The sequence below is a fragment of the Stegastes partitus genome, unplaced genomic scaffold (genome assembly GCF_000690725.1).
Source record: "Stegastes partitus isolate 25-593 unplaced genomic scaffold, Stegastes_partitus-1.0.2 Scaffold143, whole genome shotgun sequence".
In the NCBI taxonomy this organism is placed as follows: Eukaryota; Metazoa; Chordata; class Actinopteri; family Pomacentridae; genus Stegastes; species Stegastes partitus.
Window position 1 is genome coordinate 202,117 of NW_007577874.1, and position 24,677 is coordinate 226,793.

Genomic DNA, 24,677 nt, shown 5'->3' on the forward strand with positions numbered 1-24,677 from the left:
TCTACTGTGTTCTGAGTTGAAGAAAACACAATGAAAGTACTAACTTGGATTTTTTTAAAACCTAAAATTCGGTTTCACGAATATAAAAGTGGGTTTTAAACTGCATTGAGGCTTTAACATGTGAATAAATAGATTTGTAGGCACATTTCAATATGTTTTAATCTTTGTGTGCATTCATGAACCTCTGGAGATGATACAACTTTCAGTTTTTTGAACCTTTTTCCCATTTTATAATCACAAGACAAATGAAAGCAGCAGATATTTAGAGCTGAGACTAATGAACTGTTCATTGTTAGTTAAAAATGACAAACAAAACCTGTTTTTATCTATAATTTGCTTGAGATTATTTATTTGTGCATCTGTATTTTGCACAAAACTCCAGATAAAGACCATTTTAAGTCATTTTGACCTTTCTGTTTCTGGCGACACAAATGAAACCTTGAGGACGTTCCTTCCAAATTCATTTTATTACATCGGACTGAAATATGTGGCGCGTGCAGGATGGCCGTCTGCACCAGGCTTGTGGAGGATTGTAATGGAGGCCTAAAGCAGCTCCTCCGCCCTCCAGCATCAGAGAAGACGGAGGAGGCGTCTTTAAACCGCCGACATGTCCCTGTTCTGTTCCCTTCCTTCCTCCTCGTGGCGGAAAAAAACAACGTAAAACCAAAGAAAGCTAAAGGAGCGGGATGGTCGTGCTGCTTCAGTCGTCGTCCACCGTCGGTGTGATGGTCACGCCCCTCCTGATCTGCCCCCAGCCGATCAGACTGAGGAGAGAACACAGGACACGCCGGTTACAAGGTGCAACACAAACACTCGTTTTCTGCCTCACAGCTGAATGAGATCAGTGGTTTCTGGCAGAGAACTGAACAAAAAGCAGCAAATTTAATCAGCATCACAAGAAAAACAAAACTGAGACCAAACAGTCACAACTCAGCACGTTCGAGGATTGATTTGAACATTTCACTGATCACAGAGGCTTTCCTGATTTTACGTGAACTTCCTTTAAACTGTCTTTTATTTGTTTAATAATGTTTTTTTCCAGCACTATGGTAGTTTTTAGTCAGAAAACTGTACTTTTTCTGTCTCTTCCTGTTAAAATCTGATGATTTTATGAACTTTTGTTTTATTTTGCAGGTTTGTGAAGAAATTTGTATCTTGGATTTTGAAAAATGTTCTATAAATAACATAAATAATAACGATGATGATAATAATAGTAGTAGTTGTTTGTAATAGTAGTTGTAATAGTACTAGTTGTAGTAAGTAATAGTTGTAGTTGTTAGAGCAGTAGTAATTGTAGTAACAGTAGTTGTAGTAGTAGTAGCTGTTGTTGCCATTATAGTAGTTGTTATAGTAGCAGTAGTAGTAGTAATAGTTGCTGTTATCGTAATAGTCGTGGCAGTAGTAGTAGTACTAGTAGTATTAGATATAGCAGTAATACTAGTTATAGTAGTAATAGTAGTAGCGGCAGTAGTAGATGTTGTAGTAGTTTAAGTAGTAACAACAATAACACCACCAGTAATGACATCACTAATGAAGTAGGTTAGTAATAATAGAGGTAGTTATATTACTAGTTGTTGTAGTTATATTAGTAGCAGTAGTAGTTAGTTGTGTTAGTAGTTAGTTACTCTGGTCGTAGTAGTAGTAGTAGTTAGTGGTTTGTTGTTGTTATTATTTTGTTATTTGAGCTCTGTGATGCCACGTCTCTACTGTCAACAACCTCAGAGCATCAACAGACCACAGTGTGGTTGAGGATCTGGATCGAGCAGTAAAACAGCTCCGATTGGTTTTATTGTGCTTTATTCATTTTAATCTCAGTTTGCCTCCTTAGATGTTCCACCTAAACTATTGTAAGGGAACCCTGGAGTCACATCCAAAGCTACGCCCGACTCAGTTCTGATCGGTTAAAGACACACAAACTAGTCAGAGTTTTATCTCCGACAGCAAAACTTGCCTGAATTAGAAACCTATGTGATAAGAAACGTCTCCGTTGGATTCTTACCGCCAGTGTTTCTCCACACGTCGACTCAGGGCGATCTTCTCTCCCACCTCTGTGCACACGGGGTTGGTGAGGACGATCTTGGCCAGATCGGCCTTGACGGCGCTGACGCGGCCGCCGGTCGACAGCGAGCCGATGTTGACCATCAGCACCTCGTTCTTGGACAACTTCTGGACCTGCAGACGGAGGAAACGTTCAGACCAAACATAAGTCCAGGAGCTGCAGACACGCAGCGGTTTACAGTCGGGACTACATCTCCCACGATGCACGGCGGCCTCACCTTGGCAGCCTTCTTGTCTCCCTCTGTGCGGACTCCCAGCAGCCTCCTGAGCAGGAAGTAGGAGATTTCCAGCTCGGTGAAGATCTCTGGCAGCGCTCCGACGGCTCCCAGCACCTGACCGACCATACGGTCCGCTCGGCACAGCGTCGGGTCGATCTTGGTGCCCACACCTGCACGGTAAACACTTATTCAGCGTTTTCTCTTCCTCTACAACTGTTCTACACATTAACACTCAACACTCTTACATCTGTGTGGCGGCTGGTTTTTAACTTTTGCTGGATGAGGCTTTTTTAACTTCTGGAGCAGCTGGAGTGTTTCTTACCGATGAGGCCTCCCGGTGCGGCGTACTGCAGGTCGTTGTGCTCAGCGAACAGAGACACGATCTTGGAGAAGATGGGTTTGCACATCAGCTTCCCCTCCTGGTCTTTGGACACGATGCCGGGTCGCACCTCGATCTCCTGACCCACCTGCAGCTCACACAGACGGATCCACCGTTCAGACTAGATCACACTCGTATGCGGTGGACAGTTAGAGCCGAGCCGGCCTCTTACGGAGCCTCACCTTGAGCACCCCCTTCAGGATGCTTCCTCCGGCCACGCCTCCTTTCAGGTCGTCGACTTCACAGCCGGGTTTGTTCACGTCGAAAGATCTGATGACTGAAACGTGGAAGATACAGGACGTGAAAACACAGAAACGTAAGCAGCAGATGAAGAGGCGACGAGCGGCCGTTTTCTCACCGATGAGCCGGGGCTCGGAGATGAAGTCTCTGACGGGCACCGGGATCTTTTTGACGATGTACTCGCAAACCACCTCGATGTTGTACTTGAGCTGGGCGGAGATGGGAATGATGGGAGCGCCCTCGGCCACCGTGCCTGCAGGAGAAAACAGCGAGTTTTTACAGCCGTTGTTACCAAAGAGTCGACATTTATCCCATCGGAGTTCACTGACCGGACGTTTTACCACCATGGAGAAACCTGTGACACATTATGCAGCTTGGGAGGCAACTTTAAAAAAGCCAAACAGACCTCAAACTAAACTCCAATTAAAGTTCGACGAAAGACGTATTTTGTGCTGCAGGTTGTTTGTGCTCACACAGATGGACAGGTGACATCTCCACCCAGATTTAAACTGTGGTGTTGGGTTTCTGTTAGATCTGCTCCTCCAGAGGTCGGGCTGACGTGGACTCACCCTGTACGAAGGCGAGGATCTGCTCGTACTGCTCCTTGGCCTGGCTCTCCTTCACCAGGTCGATCTTGTTCTGCAGGATGAGGATGTGCTTCAGCTTCATGATCTCGATGGCAGCCAGATGTTCAGACGTCTGCGGCTGAGGACACGACTCGTTCCCCGCTGGTGAAACAAAAACAAGACATTTTAATGATGCATTACGTCTGAGCTTTGCTAAAAAAAAACAAAAAAACATGCTTCCTCACTAAACACAAAGTTAATCTGCCTCTGCTTCATTGAGTCTATTAACTTTTTAAGCAAACGTGGTTTCTCCTGTCACTAGCAGAGGCTGACATCAGGTCTTGTCTAGTTTCTGGAGTCTTTTCTCTTTGTTTACAATGAAAATGACCACAGCCATGTTGGAGATTTCCTGCATACTTGTGCTTTTCTTTAATTTGGCCCTTTAGAGACAGTGTCACTGTTTAAGTATGATGAAACTCTAAACAAGAAAGTCATCACAGAACATTAACCTTCTAAAGCCGTGGAAGCATCCTTTAAATCATGAGTTTAATCTGTTTCCTGAGTCGTGACACAAACCGATAAGAGATCATTTATTCCATCGGTTTTATTTAATCAAATGTGATTTGTCCTGTTACCAGCAGGGGCTGAGATGACATCTTCTCACCATTTTCAGTGAAATTTACAGCAGAAATGCTGCCGTTTGCCTCCTAACTTGTTGAATTATCTGTCAACATCACACCAGATAAACCGAAGCTCGTCTTCCAATTAAACACTCACCAATAAGCAGGAGGGCTGCGTCCATGACGGCTGCTCCGTTCAACATGGTGGCCATCAAAATGTCGTGACCGGGACAATCCACAAAGGACACGTGTCTGAGGGAAGGAGGACGACTCATTAAAACGAACAGTTTGGTTGATTAAAAAAAGCCAGAAGTTAGTGACAGCGAGTCGACAAATATCTGAGAATCAGTCCAAGACACTGAAGACATTTAGTTTACATCACAAAGGAGGAAAAAAAGAAAAATGTTTGCACGTGTGAAGCTGTAAGCAGACTTAAAAAGGAACGGAAGTCAAGAATCTGAAAGGAGTCCAGCTTCTAGGATCGCCATGACAACAGCCTCTGCCTAGATGAACCAGTGCTGTCTCTCTCCGTTCTTACCGGACCAGTTTGAAGTGGCCCTTGGTGCCGGGGATGTCTGTGGGAAACTCATCCGGAGTGCTGCTGCCACATGACCGGTAGCACTCGGGCCGGGGACAGCTGGGGTCGTCCAGCTTATAGACCTGCAGCAGGGAAGACGTGATGGAAATGATGTGACTCTAATCTGCTGCATTAACCTCCAACGACGAGCAGAGCTGCTTTCAAACAGTCAACACGTCTGAGTTAAAAGGCTTCATGTAAACAGAATGACGCACATTAAAGCAGAAGCTTGTCGTCAGCTCGTATCATCCGTCTGAAAACGCAGCAGATAAACTTTGTATTCCTTTTGCTTGCCTCAAGTTGAGCAAAAACGTCACTACTCTACTAAAATCTCTTATCTGCACAAAGATGTTTTGTTTGATTATCGCTGTTTTATTCATGAACTTATCGAGTCTCTAAGTTTTATTCTGGTTGGAAAACTTCTCTTCTACTTTGGTGCAGTTTGAATTTCTGTTGACGGTCAAGTTTTACCATCTTGGATCAACGTTTGCTGATGTGACTTGAGGTAAAAAATAAATAAGTACAGTTCATGATGCTGTTTTTATATGAAGATATAACAACATATTGTGATATACTTTTAGGTTTCGACAGAGAAATGCTGTGGCGGTCGGTAGGTTTTGATTGGTTGGTTTATGAACGCTGGCTGCAAAAGCTCCAAATCAATCACTTACTTCTGTTGCTTAAAGTCAAAAAGTGCACAGAGCAAAGGGGCCTCCAGGGGTTTATCCAAAACCAAAGAAAAGCCCCGAAGTCGAGTCAAAGAGGCAGCAGGATTCCCCTCAGAAACAAATCAACGCTCTCACCTTAGCGTTAGCATATCCTAGCTTGATGGTGATGTTCCTCTCCAGCTCGTTCTTGAACCTGACGGTGTGCACACCAGAAATGGCCTTCACTACTGTGGACTTTCCGTGGGCCACATGACCGATGGTGCCTGAAAAAAAAACAAAAAAACAAAGGCAGAGGTTTAAAACAGGCCTTTGTTTCCTTTATTAACTTCCAGATCCGATCAGCTGTTGATTTGTTCTCGTACCAATATTGATGGTGGCCTGTCTGCTGATGATCTCTGGAGAGAGAGGCGTCAAGGTCGACACGTCCTGGAAGAGAGAAACTCACTTTAGACGGGACACGAGCTAAAAACAAAACACGAGCGTTCACCGTGTGCAGAGGAGCGCTGCCTCGATCGGTTTAATCCTGGAGGTGAATGGGAACAAAGGGAGGCAGCACAGACATTTAAACAATGAGCCATGATAACAGCTCCTGTACTGTAGTAGGTTCACGTGAAACACTGCTGCTGGCTGTCAGAGCATGTTAACAGGTATGCTTGTGGGTGTTGCATTGTTGTAGTATGAAATAGGGCTGCACAGTCAGCACAAACACATTTTATTGCAATTATTCTGTTAGATAATGTGATGAGTCATGATTTTTTGGGTTTATTTGTGTAATTAGTATATATTCTTTTGCATGCTGGTTTTTGCTGCAATCTGCACCTGACTATACGTTCCCTGGTGTGTTTATAATATGATTTGCAGGCCAAGCATCTCTACAGAACAACAAATCTTTATTTATAATAATAATAATGTACATCAGTTTATCACTTGCAGCTCCCACATTTGAGATATCGCACCTGTGATTTGGATAGTATTTTGAATAATTGTTCAGCCCTCATGTAAACTGACAGTTTCCATCTGCCAGCTTTGTGTTCAGGACAAAGATCGACAGCTGAGCCGCAACCAAAACATCAAATCTTTGGTCAGAATAATAATCCAGACTAAGATCACACAGGTCGAGGATGTTGCCATTAAAATATATATATATAGCTTCACAATGACTACCAAATGGTACAAGGTACAGACACGTGCTGTCAAACTGAATTTTTTTTCTGTTTATGTTGCATTACTTCTACTTTATCTCATAATCTAGAGCTACCACACCTTATATTATGAAGTTTATCACTACAAAATGAATGTTCTGGGTTATTCTGCTGTCTTTCTAGTGCTGTCAAGGTTTTACCCTCAATAAAAACATCTGTAATTCTTCATTTAAACAACCACATGACACTATGCTGAAGGTACCAAGCTCCTAATTAGGCGGCTTATTGTTTATAAGTTCCATCCTGAGTTATTGAATGAAGCTAATGTTAAACGGAAGCTTCCTGAGCATCACAGCCCAACATGAATGAATGGATTTATAAACTGGTCGCATTAATCTGATGTTACCAGACGGTTGGAAGTTTATAAATACGGTTTCATCTTAAGCTGCATCATCGCCTTTACGAACCCCGTTGATTTTACAGCACAGAAAGTGATGCTAATGTTCGGTTTAAACGGTGATAAACACATTTCTGACGACTAATGCGGCGGTAAGAGAACATAACAAAGAATAAAACGTTTGTCTAGTTTTAAAATGTCACAATTAAAAATTTAAAAAAGCATAAAATAAGAGAGTAAATCCGTGCCAGAGGGGAAGCGGGTTTGCTAGCTCTCCGCCCCGCCGGGCCTGCCGTCATGTGCCGGGTGGCGGCGACGCAGCGCCGGTGACCGTTAACGGGAATATCCCCCGTCTTTCCCGGGGCCGTTTTGGCGACACGACGGACCGACAGCCACCGGCACACGAGAACGACGCCGTAAACGCGGTTAAACGGACACTCACCAGAGAACTGAGGTCTTGTTTGGCCAGATGAGGCTGACCAAGCGTTGTGCCAGACTCGTCGCCCGCCATCTTGAATGAGAAAGGAACAGAGGAGGCGGCTGCGGCGAATGCCTGATCAACCGGCGGAACCGTCGCTCAAAAAATCAGTTATTAAATCAAACACTTTACTTCTTGTAGGATTAACATTAAGCGTTACAGCTTCACAAAAATACGCGTGGTATTAATTTATTTTCGCTGCAGCTATAATTCGCAACTCGCGTGATTCACCCAAGTAACAGCAGCGGGGTCCTTTTTCAACGGCTGATGCAATTTATTTCTACTGTGAACGAGAATTCCCGTAATATTCACAAGCTGCTGCTTTTTAAACTTAACTAACAACTGTTTACAACCGAGAGGGGCACATGTCTACACTGGCTTCTCCTCCTCTAAAAAAATTAAGCAATATATTCTTCCCCATGTGTCAGGTCCGTCGGTGCTTAGTGACGCCACAACACGGTGAGATGACGTTTTGTAGTCCTTTAATGTGGTTTGTAGTTTTGTAAAGTGAGATTGAATTGCTTTTTATTTTTCTTTATAAATTTCGTCATTTTTACGATTAACGAAACTAAACTATCATTAACTAAATCCAAATACATATGAGGACACGGATTTTCAAAGCACAATGTCAACTGAAATAGCTGATTTTTTTTTGCAGACAAAATCTGGTGCTACTTTTGCAACAGAGAAGTTAATAAGCCTGTAATTAATGGGTTTATTCAAGGTTGCTACATTATTTATTAATTGTTCAGGCTGTGGATAATTTATAACCAGGGTTACATTACATAGAATAGACTGTCAGCAACAAGTTGTGTGGTCCCTTTAAGTGTCTTTGTAGTTTTTAATAAATTTGTGATAGTTTTTCTAATCTTTGCAGACATTTGAGTCCCTTTGTGATCACTGCTGCTACTGCTAATACTATGAATACTATTGCTGCTGCTATCACTACTAAAAAGCCACTGATTACTGTGAGTGTTGTTGTGATTGGTTCGAGTCTCCTTGTGGTGATTTTTCAAGTCTCTTTGTGTTTTTGTATTTTTTGTTTGTTCGGTTTGAATCTGCTTTTGGTCATTTTGCATCTCTGCAGTTGTTTCACGTCTGTTTGTGGTGATTTTGTGTCTCTTTGCAGCCCATTTTAATCTCTCTGTCGCCATCTCTTCACCATGATATCACATCTTTACAGCCATATCTTCATGTATTCGTAGCCTTTTGATTAACTTTCTAATAATAAATGTTCAGAGCAACTTTGAGTGTGTAGCGGTAGCTGCAGGCCCAATGTTTTAGTTGCAGGTTGCTTTCCTTCATGCATGATGCTTTTAGGTCTCTACAAAAATAATTTATTCATTGTTATTTACATTGACAGTTTATGAATTATACTACCGAACAGCAGGTAAATGATTTGCTCTTTAATTATTTAAATGTTAATTTCAATTTTAAATAATAACCTCCCAGTCTCTCGCTGGTTGATTTTGGGTGTTTGTGATTGTTTTGCATCTCCTCTGCTATTTTTGTAAACTTGTTGGAGTCTTTTGATTCACAAGAAATGTCAACAGCAACTTTGACTTTGTGGAAAATGACTTTTATTGTCCTTTTTAGATGTCTTACCAAAATGTGTTTATCAATGCTTATTTACACAGACAACTATTGATTTAAACAACCCAGCAGCTCATATGCAGGCAGAGGAGTTTCTCTTTAATTATTTAAATGTTAATTTCTTTTTAAATCAATCACCTCTCAGCCTCTCTGTGGCTGATTTTGAGCATTTGTGGTTGTTTTGCAGCTCTTTGCATCTCATCTGCTATTTTTTAAAATCTCATTAGGGCCTTTGATGAACTTTTAACAAGAAATGTTAACGATCACTGTGATTTTATAGAAATGGAGGCAGAGTTTATGTTAAAATTACTTTTATTGTTTTTTAGATCTCTATTAAATGTGTTTTTTAATGCATCATTATCACAAAAAATACGTGCAATTACCTTTTATGTTTTTAATATAATATTGACCGTTTACCTGTAGGTTTCGGTGTATTGGGTTTATTGTTCCGGTGGTAGTGACACATCCTGTGAGCAGACCACCTTCGCTGCGGCGCACAACGCCCTTCAGTTCCGCCCAGAAGGGAAATGACGCCGGTGCAGAAGATGGCGGCCGCAGAGCCTGTGGATCTCTGAGACTCGGTACCGTTAACTCGGAGCCGTGCGGGGGGTCTCTTCGTCTGGCAGATGGACGGTACTGACACCATGGCAGTGCACCGCTGCCCACCGCTCTCCTGATCCCGGAATCGAACCCGCAACTTCATGTCCGAAGGAGCCAGAGCTGCCTGGTCCAAGAGGGGTTGTGGGGATTCGCACCGCCGAGGTGAGACGGCTGGATTTAGCCGCTAAGCTAAAGCTGTTGCCCCGGCGGAGCAGGTGTCGGACCCCCCGTAGCTCCTGTCATCACAGCCGAGAGTCGTGACAGTTGATTTATCCGCCTGCTCGCCCGCCGCGGAGCCAAATATCGGAGTTTATTCCGTTTTCCTCCAACAAACGCTGCCAGCGAGCAGCTAGCATGGTCGGCTGTAGGAGCTGAGAGTGAGCCGCTAGTGGAGCCTTTGTTTTGGGCTTTAATCTCAGCTCGCGGCTCGCTCCCCTCTCTGCGGTGGGATAGAAACTAACGGGGCCGACGTTGGCGGGCTTTCTGAGCCGCTGCAGGGCTGCTCAGGTCGGCGTGAATGTGGTTCGAGCCGCGGTTAGCTCCTCTTTAGCCTTTAGCCCAACTCCTGTGCTGTTGTTGTCAGGACTGGGATGGAAGCGACACCGACACGCTCACAGCGAGCCTCCGAGCCAGCTGTGGCTCTGACTGAGCTCCAGCTGTGGGACGAGTTCGTCAGCAGGAGTTCAGGCTGTCAGGGGTCCAGTCAACCTGTTGTTGGTGCTGGTGTTCACCCAGAGGCAGGTCAGGCGCAGGGTCACACATCCTCAGCTCACATAGGTCCAGCGTTCACCCACAAGGACTCACCGAACCTCAACCAGGTCCAGCTACTTACCCTCCACAGTTCTGCTTTTACACCCAGAAGTTCTGCAGACTGGTGCTGACATGATGAGATGTGTTTGTCAGAGAAAAAGACCAGAACAACTGGATGGATTTCACAGCTGTTGGTTAAATTCAGTGACGGAAACTGAATCAAGCTGAAGAATAAATGACAAACTAACAGAGGAGAAGTACTTTATTAGTCCCTGATTGGTGATTACAGCACAAAGAGTGAAGTTAGCACCGCCATGAGTACTGAAAAATAAGTAAAAAAGAACAATAAGTAAAGATAAAATGCTAAATAAGTGCATCTACTAACCCTTCTACACCTCGAAGTTCTGATCCAACAGTTTGATGGATTTCACGGCTCAAATAAATCACTGCGGCGCCACTGAAGCTGCCTTATCGAGCTGATTCCTGGTAAATACGTCCTCGTCATAAACTGAACTTCATCTCACCTCCAGCAAGTTAACTTCCCCGTTTATGCTTTTAATTAGTCGTTCTATCTGATGCGATTATCAGACGAAAAAACAGAACTAAACAGTTTGATGGATTTCATGACCGTTGATCAAATTCAGTCCCTGCAGCTGAAGCTAGTGAAGGACGTACTGATGCAGAACTGCTGCTGGTTCCTGTTCAACATGTCCAGTTGCTCCTCAGTGGTCACCTCACCTCAGCTCAGCCTCCACAGTTCTGCTTTTGCTTCTAGAAGCTCTGTCGTGTTTAAATGGTCGACTGAAGCGGTGGTCGCCGTAGTAACGGATGCATCTGACTGGATGTGAAACCAGACGACGATGCGACTGGCTGCTGGTTCCTCACCCAGAGCCAGATCAGCCACCGGGTCAGACGTCCTCGTACGAAGCTCCGCTGTGAGATAATCGCTGAACTTCATCTCACCTCCGAGCAACTCCACGTCCACGTTTCTGTTCCTACTCCTGATCCAGCGGTAGTCGTAGTAATCGATGTATTCGTCAGAGAAAAAAGCACCAAACAGTTCGATGGATGTCCTGACTGGTGATCAATAAATAACTAAAACGAAGAGTCGTCAGCGCTGTAATGCAGAACTTCACAGACATTCACACTGATTCTGTGAAATATATCCTTTCTTTTTTACCCAGAAGTAGTCACAGAAGCTCGTCGTAGCTCTTCACGTCCACGTTTCTGTTTTTACTTCAAGAAGTTTAAACGATTCGTGGCTGAACTGAAGCGGTGACGGTCTGACGTCAGATCTAAATCACAGCACCTCCTCATCAGCTACGGCATCGTGTACGTTTAACGCTGACGATCTCGTTGCCGCCTTTTATTCATGACTTTTCAAAGAGACTGTCGGAGGAGACGTGTTATTAGAGCTGAAAGTGGTTTAAAACCAAGTGGGTTGTTGTCGCTCAGCTTGAAACCCTGACAGCCAGGTGACCAGACATGGGTTAGGCCGAGTCACGGACCAAAATCAAAATCAAATGAGCTCTCAGTTGGAAAAAAAAGTTTAAAACTAAACTTAATCCTTGTGAGGAAGCTGAACCCGAGTGCCTGATTTCAGAGTCTTAACTTAGTCAAATCTGAACCCACAGACTTTATTTCATATCTCAAGAACCATCCCTCAGTCTGCAGAACTCTCCTGACAATCACCACGTTTCTTCAGTTTCCTTTAGTCACAAAGTAAATCAGTGGTCTGTCCTTTAATGGCTTCACTGCTAACGGCTAATTAATTAATAGTGATAATTTGACAAATAAAACAGGAGACAGGCTGTCGTAGCTCACGGCGAGCTGACTCGTTGGCAGATGTAGTTTCAAAGATGCACAAAAGATGTTAACGGGAGCTTTAAAGTTTTTCACAGCTGTTTGTTCAAATGTCTTTTAATTTGTTTAGAAATCGGAGGAACAAATACGCTCCTAATAACTGCACAGCTCGCCTGAGAGTTACCACGTTTCTGGACTGATTTTCTGTTTTTAAGGAATGGTTGTCAGTTAGCATCTCGCTGCCAGCGCTGTACGAGCACACGACAAACAACGAACGCTCTTCATCCCTCCAGAGCTGAAACCAGCCACCGTTAACGGAAAATTAGTCGATTTTTATATCCAGTTCGAGGTTTATAATAATTTATTTGTGTGTTTGTGCTTCTCAGATGTGAGGATTTGTTAGTTTTCTTTTGTCACGAATGAGGTTTTGGAAGAAAACGTGCAATTTTTAAACATGATTGTGACATTTTTTCACCTGTTTTTGATATTTTCTAGACAGTTAATGAATTGAGAAGCTGATCTGCAGGCTCGTTATTAACAGGGCTGAAGTGTGATTCAGTTTGCTGTGTAATGGATTTAAAACATAGCAGAGCGTCACCACATGAGACACCATCAGTAGTGTAGCCGTCACACAAGGTCCGTTTTGTGTTTGTTATTTGCATTTTCTTCTAATTTGAAATCAATTCTGGCCCCTAAATGTTTGATCTCTTCATACACGCATCCCAAATGAAAGCATTTCTGTGAAACATGTCAAACAAAAGCTAAATGCGTGTTTTTTTTGTCCCAGATGTGAGTTTTTCAGCTGATATTAGCTCCTCTGTGCACTTTAAACAAACTGAGCTGTGATTCATGAACCGTCCGACTGCTCCGTGCTTGGTCTGATGATGTTCTTGTGTTCTCCTCGTCTAAAGCGTCTTTTTCTGTCTCTTCTGTTAGAACCAGGGAAACATAAACACAGGAAATGCGAGCGGCCCCTTAGCGCTCAGCCGTCAAAGCCTGTGATTGTTCGCCCGGGCTCCAAAAGGTACGACTTTCCCACTGCAACACTGAACGCTAGACACAAACAAACACGAGCTGCTTTCTGTGGCTGTTAGCTCCGTGTGACTCCTCCTGACCATCTGCTGCTGCTCAGGCCCTGTAGTCTGGGGTTGTTGGGGGTAGACGAGGGGTGAAAGGTCAGATCCTTCTGCCTGCAAAAACCCCCAGAGGGGCTGCAGCTTCCTCCTGCCAGACGCCCAGTCCTTAACGTTAGCTGCTGCCCTGTAGCTGAGCTAGTGGTGGAAACAGACTGTAGCGTAGCATTAAAATGACCTGAGACAGCGCGGAAAGTTTTATTCTGTCACGTAAGTAGTGGTGCTAACTTACAGACAGGAAACATGCAAAATAAGCTTTTTGTAGCAGATGCAGCAAACAGCTAGTTTCCATTAGCATCCCCCAATAAGCTGGTAATAAAAGATAAAAACATGTAATTAAATGAGACATTATGCTTAGAAAAGAACAAAGAAAAGGAAGTTAATAAGAGGTAGTTGGTTTTTTTAATTGTTTTTATCAAAATTGGAAGAAATTATTCAAGTTATTTAATGTTGTTATTACTAGTAGAAGGTTGCTATGCTAGCTGTGTCAATGGACTTCACTTAAAGTTGATTTATTATAATAATAATACTTCTATAGCGCTTTTTTAAGCCAAAGGGCCTCTGAAGACCCCAAACAGATCCTACTTTTGCACCACAAAATATGCAATAAACAAGACGTACAAAAACAGAAAGACACAAACATCCCATTACTTATTAGTGAGATTCTAATTATTATTATTATTATTATTATTATTATTATTATTATTATTATTATTATTATTATTATTATTATTATTATTAATAAGTCCGACTTTTCTGTCCCACTCCTGGATTAGTTTTTCTTGCCAGTATCCACATAATTCAAAGTAGTTTGTGTTTGTCAGATTAAATTAAACTCATGTGGGTGTTTAGTGCAGATGAATTCTGTTTCGTCCACTCGCTGTGATAAACCGTAGCTGCAGCTGATGTTTCTTTCTTGACACTGAGACGGGTCACGATGCTGATTTTCACTGCAGTTATTATTGTTTTGCCACATTTTGATGACATAAACAACACGGTCAAAAGTTTGTGGACACCGGATGGCGGCGCTCTGCGGCCCGAGCGTCCGCATACTTCTGGCCGTGCGACTCCAGATGTTCATGCTTTAATGTGGCGGTTGTGTTGGCTTTGTCGTCCAGGTGATTGACGCTCAGAAAAGGGACTTTGTTAGCATCTACTGGACACAAGGGGCACTGTCCTCTGATTGGCTCGGACAACCCCCTCTGACATGCCCGTGGCCAATCAGAGGTGAGTGTGCTGTGTGTGTGTGTGTGTGTGTTTACGTTGTGTAAAAGCGATGATGATGTGTTTGTTTTCTCGTGTGTTTATTTTCTCACTGCATCTGTGTGGTTATGTGTGAGCATGGCCGTGGGTGTCGTCTGTGCACAGTTCCCTTCTTTCTCTTTCTGTTCCGCCGGTGACGGTGTTGCCGTGCAGCGCGGTGTTTCCCCAGCGTGTCAGCGCGCCGCACGTTTGGCTGTGAAAGAGTAACGGCTTGTTGGGATGCAGCAGCCAAAGTGCTGAGCTTTTAATGCTGAGCGTCCTATTGAATGCCCTTCCAGCCCCTGACTGACTGTTTTCAGCAGAGCTCACACAATCATACTTTTTTTTTTCCCCTCAGAGAGACTTAACGTCTTTGTGCTGAGTTCTTTTATTTATTTCCCCCCCGTGTCCACCTCGTCTTTATGTTGGCACTGAACCGGCCGCGGCTCCGTTTTCTGAACTCTGCCTCCTTCCTCTCCTTGGCGCCTCCAGGTGTGTTATGTCGGGGGCGGATGTGGAGGTGTACCTGTCCCAGGTGCACGATGGGAGCGTGTCGTCGGGCTTCCGGGCGCTGTACGAGGAGCGCCTGCTGCTGGACGTCACGCTGTTGATAGAGGAGCACCACTTCCAGGTACACAAACACAAACACAACACACAACACACACACACACACACACACACACACAGCTGTCCACCGTATAAAAACACACAGAACCTGTCTGACATTAAATCAGACTAAACGTTTCCTGTTTCAGCTCAGTCAGGATCACCAACATTATTTCTATTTGCTAAACACCAGAATAATGAGAGAGAGGATTTATTCTGACTTTCTTCAGAGTCAGAGGTTTACATACAGCATTGCCTTCAAACTGTATGAGTTCAAACGCTTCGTGCACACAACTTCTGCTGGAATATTACAGCATAAATATCCCACAATGCAGTGCAGCAGAGAGCCGCCAAAGCAGCTCGACTCAAACATCCAATCAGATAAAGGTTTGGCTTTTCCTCCCGAGATGAAAACAAAGTCTGAATCAGGCGAGCAGGCGCCGGTCGAGGAAACAGAAATCAGGAATTCAGGAAATGACATGTTGTTACTGCTCAGATAGTAACGGTTTCCAGTTTGTAGGATATAGTTCTGGATTTCAGTGACAGCCTGATGATTACAGCAACAACACGGCTTCTCCCAGGAGTCCTCAGGAAGACTGCAGGAAAACATAAACCTGCTGGATGATGGGAAACCTCCACAGCATCTTTGAAGTTGGAAAAAGCAAAATCAGCCAAGTTTAAAGTAACACACAGGAAGGTTTAATCTGTTAAAGTCCACAAAGAGCAGGAAGAGGCTTTTCTCTGTGAGGACAAGAGATGCTTTTGGTACTTTAGAGCCACCTGACGTCGTCGTTTCCACTTAAATGCGTCAGTAAAACCTAACCCTCACCCAGCATGTCAGTGTTTGGATCTAGCAAGCAAAAAGACACAACTACTAATTTACTAATTCTCGTCTGTGTGGTGTTTCCTTCCTCCTCCAGGCCCACAAGGCGCTCCTGGCCACCCAGAGCGACTACTTCCGGGTCATGTTCACAGCAGACATGAGGGAGCGGGACCAGGACAAGATCCACATGAAGGGGCTGACGGCCGCTGGCTTCGGCCACATCCTCCGCTTCATGTACTACGGCTCGCTGGAGCTCAGCATGCCCACCGTGCAGGAGATCCTGCAGGTAACCCGCTGCTTTATGTAAACGTCTGCATTTAAACGAGAGCCGGTGGGGACGCTCTGACCCCTCGCTGTCCCCCCGCAGGCGGCCATGTACGTCCAGCTGACGGAGGCGGTGGAGTTCTGCTGCTCCTTCCTGCTGGCCAAGATCTGCCTGGAGAACTGCGCCGAGGTCATGCGCCTCCTGGAGGACTTCAGCGTGGGCGTGGAGGGCGTCCAGGAGCAGCTCGACAACTTCCTGCTCGACAACTTCGTCCCCCTCATGAGCCGACCAGACTTTCTGTCCTACCTCAGCCTTGAACGACTGCAGGTTCGTCTGTGCAGATTATAAATACACTCACACAGCTTTAGCGTCTTTGTCTAATTTACTCGAATCGCTGTGAGACATTTCCTCTGGTCTGACTCACCAGATGTAGGATGTGAATGTAAACCTGCCATCAGCTCCTCAGTTTAGTCAACTTTTGTCTTCCCGTTTCACCACCTGCTCGCTACCGTTTTCTTTTGTGTGTGGTTGTGTGGGTGCAAATCTTCCACCAAAACAATTCTACCGTCACTGTTTTCCATTTTCCTTTGCCGTTCTACGCCCACGTCGACGAACTTAAAGAATTACAAACAAGCCTGAATGTTTTCTACTAGATGCTGATGGTTCAACTCGACCAAGACAACGACTGAGGCCATTCCCTCCCTCTCCGTGTCCTCTTCCAGTGTCTTCTCCGATCTTATATTAACGTGAAATCCACCAACATGGTGGTTCATCCTTTGGTGTCGTTGTTTTGGTGACGTCGCGTCAGACGCTGTAACGAAATGATTACGTCGCTTCAGTCCAGAGGATCCTAAACCAGCAAGACAAGGAACAAGAAAACATGAGCAAAGCTTCCAAAAAACATTAAATAGGCCAATAAAACATTAGAAAAGACAACAAAACATTAAAAAAGCTACCATAGCTGAATAAAGAAGACACAATAAAACATTACAACAAAGATAATAAGCATTAAAAAAGACAACAAAACATTAAAAAAAGAGACGATAAAACATTGGAAAAGAACATAAACATTATAAAATAACGATAAAACATTAGAAAAGTAAAAATAAACATTAAAAAATATCAATAAAACATTAGAAACAACAAAATGGAACAAAAGACGATAAAACTATTTTTTTTTAAGCTACCACTAAACATCAGAAAAGACCATCAACAGTATAACACAACAAATAAACATTAAAAAAAGACGATCCAGTGTGATAAACAACAATATTAAATCCACAAACTATAATCTTTACACATTTTAAAGCTAAAAAAATCTGGCAAAGTTCTTTTTCTTCCTCCAAACGTCAGATTTCTACGGTGGCCCTGAGAGGTCAAAGCAGTTCAACTGGAGAAAACACATGGACGGAAATATAAGAAAATATCTTCACTAGTTCAAAAAAAAACAAACTTAAAACTGAAATCAGAGATAATCTGCTGGTAGCACAGACGAGAATCTGAACGCGACCGTGCTGGTGTCTTTGCTGTGGCGACCCCTGAAGGGCTGAACGGCGTCCTGAGGAGTTTATGGGCTTTGTGTGGGACATCTGAGGCTGATGAATGAAGCTTCTGGAGCAGCGGTAGTCTCACCTGCGCTTTCTCTCCGTGACCCAGGCGTACCTGAACAGCGACGCTCTGAGCCGCTTCCCGGAGATCGAGCTGTACGAGGCGGTGCAGGCGTGGCTGCGACACGACCGGCGGCGCTGGAGGCACACGGACACCATCGTGCAGTCCATCCGCTTCTGTCTCATGACGCCCGCCAACATCTTCGAGAAAGTGAGTGAAGCTTCGACCATGAATGTGTGACTGATGGCAGCAGGACTCCACCCACCCAGAGCTGCTTTTGTTGATTTAATTTGTTTTTCTGCTGTTTAGTTTCATGACTGGATATCATTCTGCTGAACTTCTCTGGTGTTTATTGATTAAAACTGTCGTCTTTGTGTAATTTAGGTCCTTTTTTTTGCGTGTATGAGCTCAGTGGCTTCATGAACGTGTGTTGTAACGTTGAGGATTTAGTTTTTCTGCTCCGAGGTTCGTTTAATCCAAGATACACAGAAGTAAAGACACAAAACATAGCTCCTGAGCCCCAGGCTGATAGTCGGTGCTACCAATGGGCAAAGAGGGAGGAAACATGATTTATAATTTGCCATTTACTGATTATTTTTGGTGCAATGAAAGGAAAAAGAGCTCCAGAAGTTCCTGCAGGTTAAGCTGATTGAACTAAGTTCTTCTGCAGCTGATAGACTCGCTGTAAACACGTCAACCAGTCGCTAACCGAGCAGCATCCAGCCTCCAAACTACCCACAATCCAACGCTCTCTGTAGAAGACTGCATAGAAAACTGGTGACGACTTTTTGCTCTTCCGTCCTCGTCTCAGGTGAAGACGTCTGAGTTCTACCGCTACTCCAGACAGCTGAGGCAGGAGGTGGACCAGGCGCTCAGCTACTTCCACGATGTCAACCAGCAGCCTCTGGTGGAGACGCGCTCCAACCGAATCCGCTCCGTCCGACCTCAGACTGCCGTCTTCAGGGGCATGATCGGCCACAGCATGGTCAACAGCAAGATCCTGCTGCTGCAGCGTCCAAAGGTGGCCGCTGCTTTATTCTGCTGTTTTACATTTAGCAGAGATAGTTCTTGTAGTTCATATGCTGATGGTTGGATTACTGCTTCTGAATCTACTTTACGACCTCTGATCTGAGCAGAAATGTTAATATTTGTAGTTTTTAAGCTTCTAAAATGTGAGGATTTCATGCTTTTCTTTGCCACACATGGTGGCAAAATAGAAATCTTTGGATTGTAGCCAAACTTACCAGGACATTTGAGTACGTCTGCCTAAATTACAGCAGATATTTTTTAATTATTATAGTTATTTTGTAGGCAGAAGGATTACTTGATTAGCCAATAATCAGCCGATAAGTCCTTTGAGCTCCAACCACTTTTTTTGTACGTTTTCTCCTCCTGTCACATTTAACTCGCTGTCAGGCTCATGTCTCTGCAACATGAAGTCCTGCAGCTCTCTGGAAGCAGAACCATGAAGAAGAACTCAGAAACGTCATCAGAGCAGAACGATGCAGTTATGACAGAAATCATAAAACTTATTTTACAGAAACTGAAAAACTCTGGGCTGAACATGTAGAACATCTTTTGAAGAGCCCACAGGTGTGACTGGAAAACAATGGTGACTCTACCTACTATAGATATATTACTATTTACATTTTAAATTTGTGTTCCAGCTGTTTTCATTTGTATAAACACTGCCTGCAGTTCAACCTAAAAGTCCCTGAATTCTTCTCACATGACTGTTGGTCACAGCTGAGTCAGATTGTGGCACAGATGCTGTATTTTTGGAATTTTTTAATGGCTTTTAAAAGGATTTTGGTGAAATATCAGGATTTTACATTTACATTTGTTCATTTTTCCCTTTGGAGCCACACGTCATGCCTCCAAAAACCACCTGAAAGTTAAAAAATCCACCTACTCTTTGTGTTTTTCTGGTTCGTTGTTTCGATAAACGGTGTCATTTTGTTGGTTTTTAAAACAAAGACAGCCTGACTTTCAAACCCAGCAGTGGATTTGGGGAGTCGGAGGGTTCAATCTTGCAGGAACATGATTCCTTTACATCAGAAGCTCTGGGAGCTTTTTGGAATTTGAACAAATCATCAGTGAAGCATCACGTTGGGCAGAGTTCAGCGTGATTTAGACTGACGTTTAGTTCAAGGACCGTCAGAAAGTTCAAAATCCGATTATCTCTGGCTCTGATAAATAGTTTTTTTTCTTTCAAACTCTGGTTAATCTGATGAGTTCTGATTCGTACCTTGAAGTCGTTTGCCGTTGCTAACTGGTTCTGCTGTCGCTCAGGTGTGGTGGGAGCTGGAGGGGCCTCAGGTGCCGCTGCGACCCGACTGCCTGGCCATCGTCAACAACTTTGCCTTCCTGCTGGGCGGAGAGGAGCTCGGACCCGACGGAGAGTTTCACGCCTCCTCCAAAGTCTACCGCTACGACCCCCGACAGAACTCGTGGCTACGCATGGCGGACATGTCTGTGCCCAGGTGAGAGCCGCCCGACGTTCTGGCTTCACACTCGGGTCGACCGATGTGGGTTTCCCAGGGCCGATACCGATGCCTGGAGATCGAGGCTGATGTTTGGAACCGATATGCATGACACATAATGTTTTAACGGCATGTGATCACAGCGACCTGTTATGCTAAACAGAAATATCTGAAATGATCGTTTATGTGAGATGGATCAGCCCGTCTCCTGCTGTTCTTCTCTGTTCTGTCATTTTTGTTGCCCACTAAGGTCCAGATCTTAATATTAATTGTTGTTTTCCAGACTCTGTTTCAGGTTAATCTGTGACTGCTTCTAGCTTAGCCGCTAGCCGTTAGCGTAGCCGTAGCCACTGTGCATTGTGAGGGAAGCTAACTTCCTGGTTTGTGGCAGCAGTTTGTGTTTCTTGTTCAGTTTTTGCTGCTTGAGGCACATTTATGAGACCACAGAGCGAGAGGAGCTGTGTCAGACTTGATCAATAATCAATAATCAGTCCATCTCTAGTTCTTGCAGTGTTTCTTCTTCTGTGTGTTTTTGTGAGTTTGTTGTGACGTTATGCTGATTTCAAGGTGATTTGTTTTCCTTCCTCTAACACATTATCCACTGATGCGTATTCATGATGCGTGTTGTTTGCAGGTCAGAGTTTGCCGTCGGCGTCATCGGCAAGTTTATCTACGCCGTGGCGGGCCGCACGCGAGACGAGACCTTCTACTCGACGGAGCGCTACGACATCACGGAGGACCGCTGGGAGTTCGTGGACCCGTATCCCGTCAACAAGTACGGTCACGAGGGGACGGTTCTGAACGGCAAACTGTACATCACGGGCGGCATCACCTCCTCCTCCACCTCCAAACAGGTGTGCGTGTTCGATCCGGGGCGGGAGGCTGGAGGAGGCGGGGGCGGCGGCGGGAGCTCGGCCGGGTCGGACTCTCACAGGACACGCGCCGGCCGCGGCCCGCTGCTGCCCGGCACTCACGCCAGCTGCTGGGAGAACAAATCTAAAATGAACTACGCACGCTGCTTCCACAAGATGATCTCCCACAACGGGAAGCTGTACGTGTTCGGAGGCGTGTGCGTGATCCTGCGGGCGTCCTTCGAGTCGCAGGGCTGCCCGTCCACCGAGGTGTACGACCCAGAGACTGACGAGTGGACCATCCTCGCCTCCATGCCCATCGGGCGCAGCGGCCACGGGGTGGCGGTGTTGGACAGGCAGATCATGGTGCTGGGCGGTCTGTGTTACAACGGCCACTACAGTGACTCCATCCTCACCTTCGACCCCGACGAGAACAAGTGGAAGGAGGACGAGTATCCCAGGATGCCTTGCAAACTGGACGGTCTGCAGGTGTGCAGTCTGCACTTCCCAGAGTATGTGCTAGAGCACGTGAGACGCTGCAGCTGAGGTCTGCTCCACAACACGCCTCCTTTTATAGAAATGGGAATGCACTGTTCAAAGACTGAGGTCTCCCGCTGGGGGTTCAGGTGTTTACAGGTGGGAGACTCGACTGACGCGCAGGCTTTTAACCTAGAGACCAGCACTTACCTTCAGGTGAGGAAAACATGGCTGGGGCCATAGAGTTGCTCTTCTTAGTGAAGGCAATGGAAGCGTGGCGACGCGTCACACGTTAACGGTCAGCTTGAACATTTTCAGAATTAGCTTTCTCAGAAAATTAAGGAAAAATAATGGTGGGGAGAAAAAAAGGTTTCATTCTGCCGGTTTCTGTTCGGACTGTGGTCGGTTTCCTGTTCTACTACTCACCTTCTGGACTTTAGGCTGTTCAGTCAGGCCGATTGCAGAAACGCACTGGAAGCGTCACATTCATACGATACGTCCACCTGTCAGACTCACCTGCTCCACACATCCTACTCAGACTAGGTTCCTCACATATAAAGATCCTGTGTATCTTTGCCCAATAGATTAGTGAAAGCAAAGACTGTTTCACACACTCAGAATGCCCGATAAGGTATATAACAGCAAGCTTACAATCAGGTATTTAACAAAGTATAACACTATATACTGTAGTGTAGTTCATTCTATAGCCTCTCCAAGTATACCACTGTAGAGACCATCAACGGATGTTATGACGATGTTCCAGATGCTGCTGATGCTTACATCTGCTTCCGGCTCTAAACGGTCACTTTATAAAGTCATAGATTCAGTTCTCGCTTCCAGTGCGTTCCAGCTTTTAGTCCAAATTCTGCTCTTTGCTTCCAGATATCCACCAAACTGTGCTCATGTTCGTTCAGCTCGACATCGCCGTGTCTCTGTGCCCCTTCGTCCCTCCTCAGTCTCAGTTTGAGAGTAAATGTGTGTGTTTGGGTTCGTTCTTCATTTACTAAACTGATGATGGTGACGACGTCAGACGCCACAGTTTAGGAAACAGAGGTTTTCATTTCAGAGCAGCAGTGCTTCACTCGCCCTCGTCTACATTCCCTGCACTTTACTGGTTCCGATTGTGTGTGAATGCACAGTTTTACCAGCTTCCACCCTGTCAGCAGCCCAAGTATTACCACATGCTGTGGTGTTGGAGGCTTTCAACAGTGTCTGAAATGAACTTTCTGACTGTCTAGATGAGCTCAACTAATAAATACGAGGCAAGAGTAAACATTAAGGAACACTGGACCTCATGCAAGAACGTTTTCATGCAGTCCGATGATATAACCTGAAACAATTAGAAAATATTAGTATTATAGATGTTCTCTGGTTGACTTGAAGCTGTAGTTACAGAAGCAGTGAGGAAAAAGAGGATTTTCATGCGAGACAACCGTCTTAAAATCAGTCTTAAACTGATTATATCCAAAAAAATCATTGCCATAAAACCCACACAATATCTATAAATGCAGACAGCGCCGTGCTTTTGGATGATCATCTGCAGTATCTACCAGCAAACTGTGCTTCCTCAGCGTTCGGATCCATTTCAACCAGCTTGTTGAGGAAATTTACTTTCCAGTCCATAGCTTAGTTTCTGTGTCTGTCTCAGAATTATTTATATGGCAGTTAATATAATCAATTTGCAATAAATACCGTTAAATATGTGATTTAAAGGCATCTTAATCATCAAATCTTACGGATCTTATAATAATCCACTCGTCAAAAAATCATCTGGCAGCTGCTGAAATCTGCTAAGCTAGCTGGAACTTTTAAACTAGAAGGCTAGCTGTCTGATTTTTATTATTCAAAACAATAAACTGAATAACCAAAGTGTTTATCAGTTCATTAAAATGGACACTTGTCATTTACAGACAATAATTTGGGGGGAAAAAATAGCTAGTTTGCGCTAAAGCTAGCCGCAGCTATCTCAATAGCTAGCTTTCACTTGATGTTGCTTTTAGGTTAGCAGACTTTCTACAGCACACAGCACAGTAACGTGCATTAAACTTACAACTTAATACATGAAACTATGTGATTCAAAGATCATTTAAGCACTAAATAGCATAAAAGTCATAACAGGCAAAAAAAAAAAAAAAAGAGATGGCAGCTGCTGAGATCTGTTAAGCTAGCTAGCATTAGCAGACATTTAACTACTTTTGTTTATTCTCCATTGTGAACTGACTGAGCTGCTGCCTTATTTATGTGAATAAAAAACAAAATAACCAAAATGTCAGTTCTTCAAAATGGATGTTTTCTTTTTCAGAAAACCCTTAGGGGAAAATCAATAGCTTGACTTTAGCTTTAGCCAAGACTCGCCATTGCTAGCTCAGTAGCTAGCTTTCACTTGATACATATTTCACAATTAGCTGTCTTTCTATTGCAGAGAGTACAATAAATACACAGATTAATTATAATTTAACACGTTAAATTGTGGCATTTAAAGATTTTTTACCCACTAAATCATTTAAAAGTCACAAGAGACAAAAAATTAGATGGCAGCTACTGAGATCTGCAAAGCTAGCTAGCGTTGGCAGACATTTAGCTACTTTTATTTCTTCTCCATTGTGAACTGATTGAGCTGCTGCCTTATTTATGCGGGAAAAAACTGAATAACCAAAATCTAAATGGATATTTTTTCATTTACAGATGTTAATTAGGGTGAAATTAAGAAGTACATTTAGCTTTGGCTTTAGCATTAGCTCAGTCGCTGGCTTTCACTTGAAATAGCTTTTAGGTTTAGCTAAGTAGTTAGCTGTCTTTCTGTGGCAGGGAGTGCAGTTAATATACCAAATATTTACAAGTTAAAACTTTTTTAAAAATGTGATTTAAGAAAGTTAAACACAAAATCACGTAAAAATCACCAAAGTCAAACACTTTATGGCAGCTAATGGGAACGTCAGTCGCTAACCTGAGCTTTAGGTTCAACTAAGGCTAGCTATGGCTAACTGAGAAGCTAGTTTTCCTTTGGAATAGCCTCTGACTTTAGTTGTGTCGTATGTAGCAGAGGTACACACACCGCTTTTTGTATTTTTAGCGTAGGCAAATGTAAAATGCTAATTTC

General features: G+C 44.1%; 2 protein-coding genes across 3 annotated transcripts; one reads left to right on the plus strand and one right to left on the minus strand.

Annotated features, from left to right (window-relative positions):
* Positions 1-448: 448 nt before the first annotated feature.
* Positions 449-7,408, minus strand: eif2s3 (eukaryotic translation initiation factor 2, subunit 3 gamma). Its single transcript, XM_008279058.1, has 12 exons — positions 7,308-7,408; positions 5,689-5,752; positions 5,462-5,589; positions 4,620-4,741; positions 4,239-4,333; positions 3,465-3,623; positions 3,014-3,148; positions 2,838-2,932; positions 2,599-2,743; positions 2,277-2,446; positions 2,000-2,172; positions 449-764 (listed from the first exon to the last, which is right to left on the minus strand). Exons 1-12 carry the CDS (start codon positions 7,374-7,376, stop codon positions 701-703), a joined length of 1,419 nt encoding a protein of 472 aa, XP_008277280.1. The 5' UTR covers positions 7,377-7,408; the 3' UTR covers positions 449-700.
* A 2,069-nt stretch (positions 7,409-9,477) lies between these two features.
* Positions 9,478-24,427, plus strand: klhl15 (kelch-like family member 15). Of its 2 annotated transcripts, none has more exons than XM_008279055.1 (9): positions 9,478-9,698; positions 13,026-13,113; positions 14,957-15,095; positions 15,991-16,179; positions 16,261-16,485; positions 17,815-17,976; positions 18,578-18,787; positions 20,059-20,249; positions 20,884-24,427. In XM_008279055.1, exons 1-9 carry the CDS (start codon positions 9,638-9,640, stop codon positions 21,644-21,646), a joined length of 2,028 nt encoding a protein of 675 aa, XP_008277277.1. In that variant the 5' UTR covers positions 9,478-9,637; the 3' UTR covers positions 21,647-24,427. The 2 variants fall into 2 exon arrangements, with proteins under 2 accessions (XP_008277277.1, XP_008277278.1); XM_008279056.1 differs by lacking the exon at positions 9,478-9,698 and adding an exon at positions 14,341-14,449 and having other exon boundaries at positions 13,049-13,113.
* Positions 24,428-24,677: the final 250 nt, after the last annotated feature.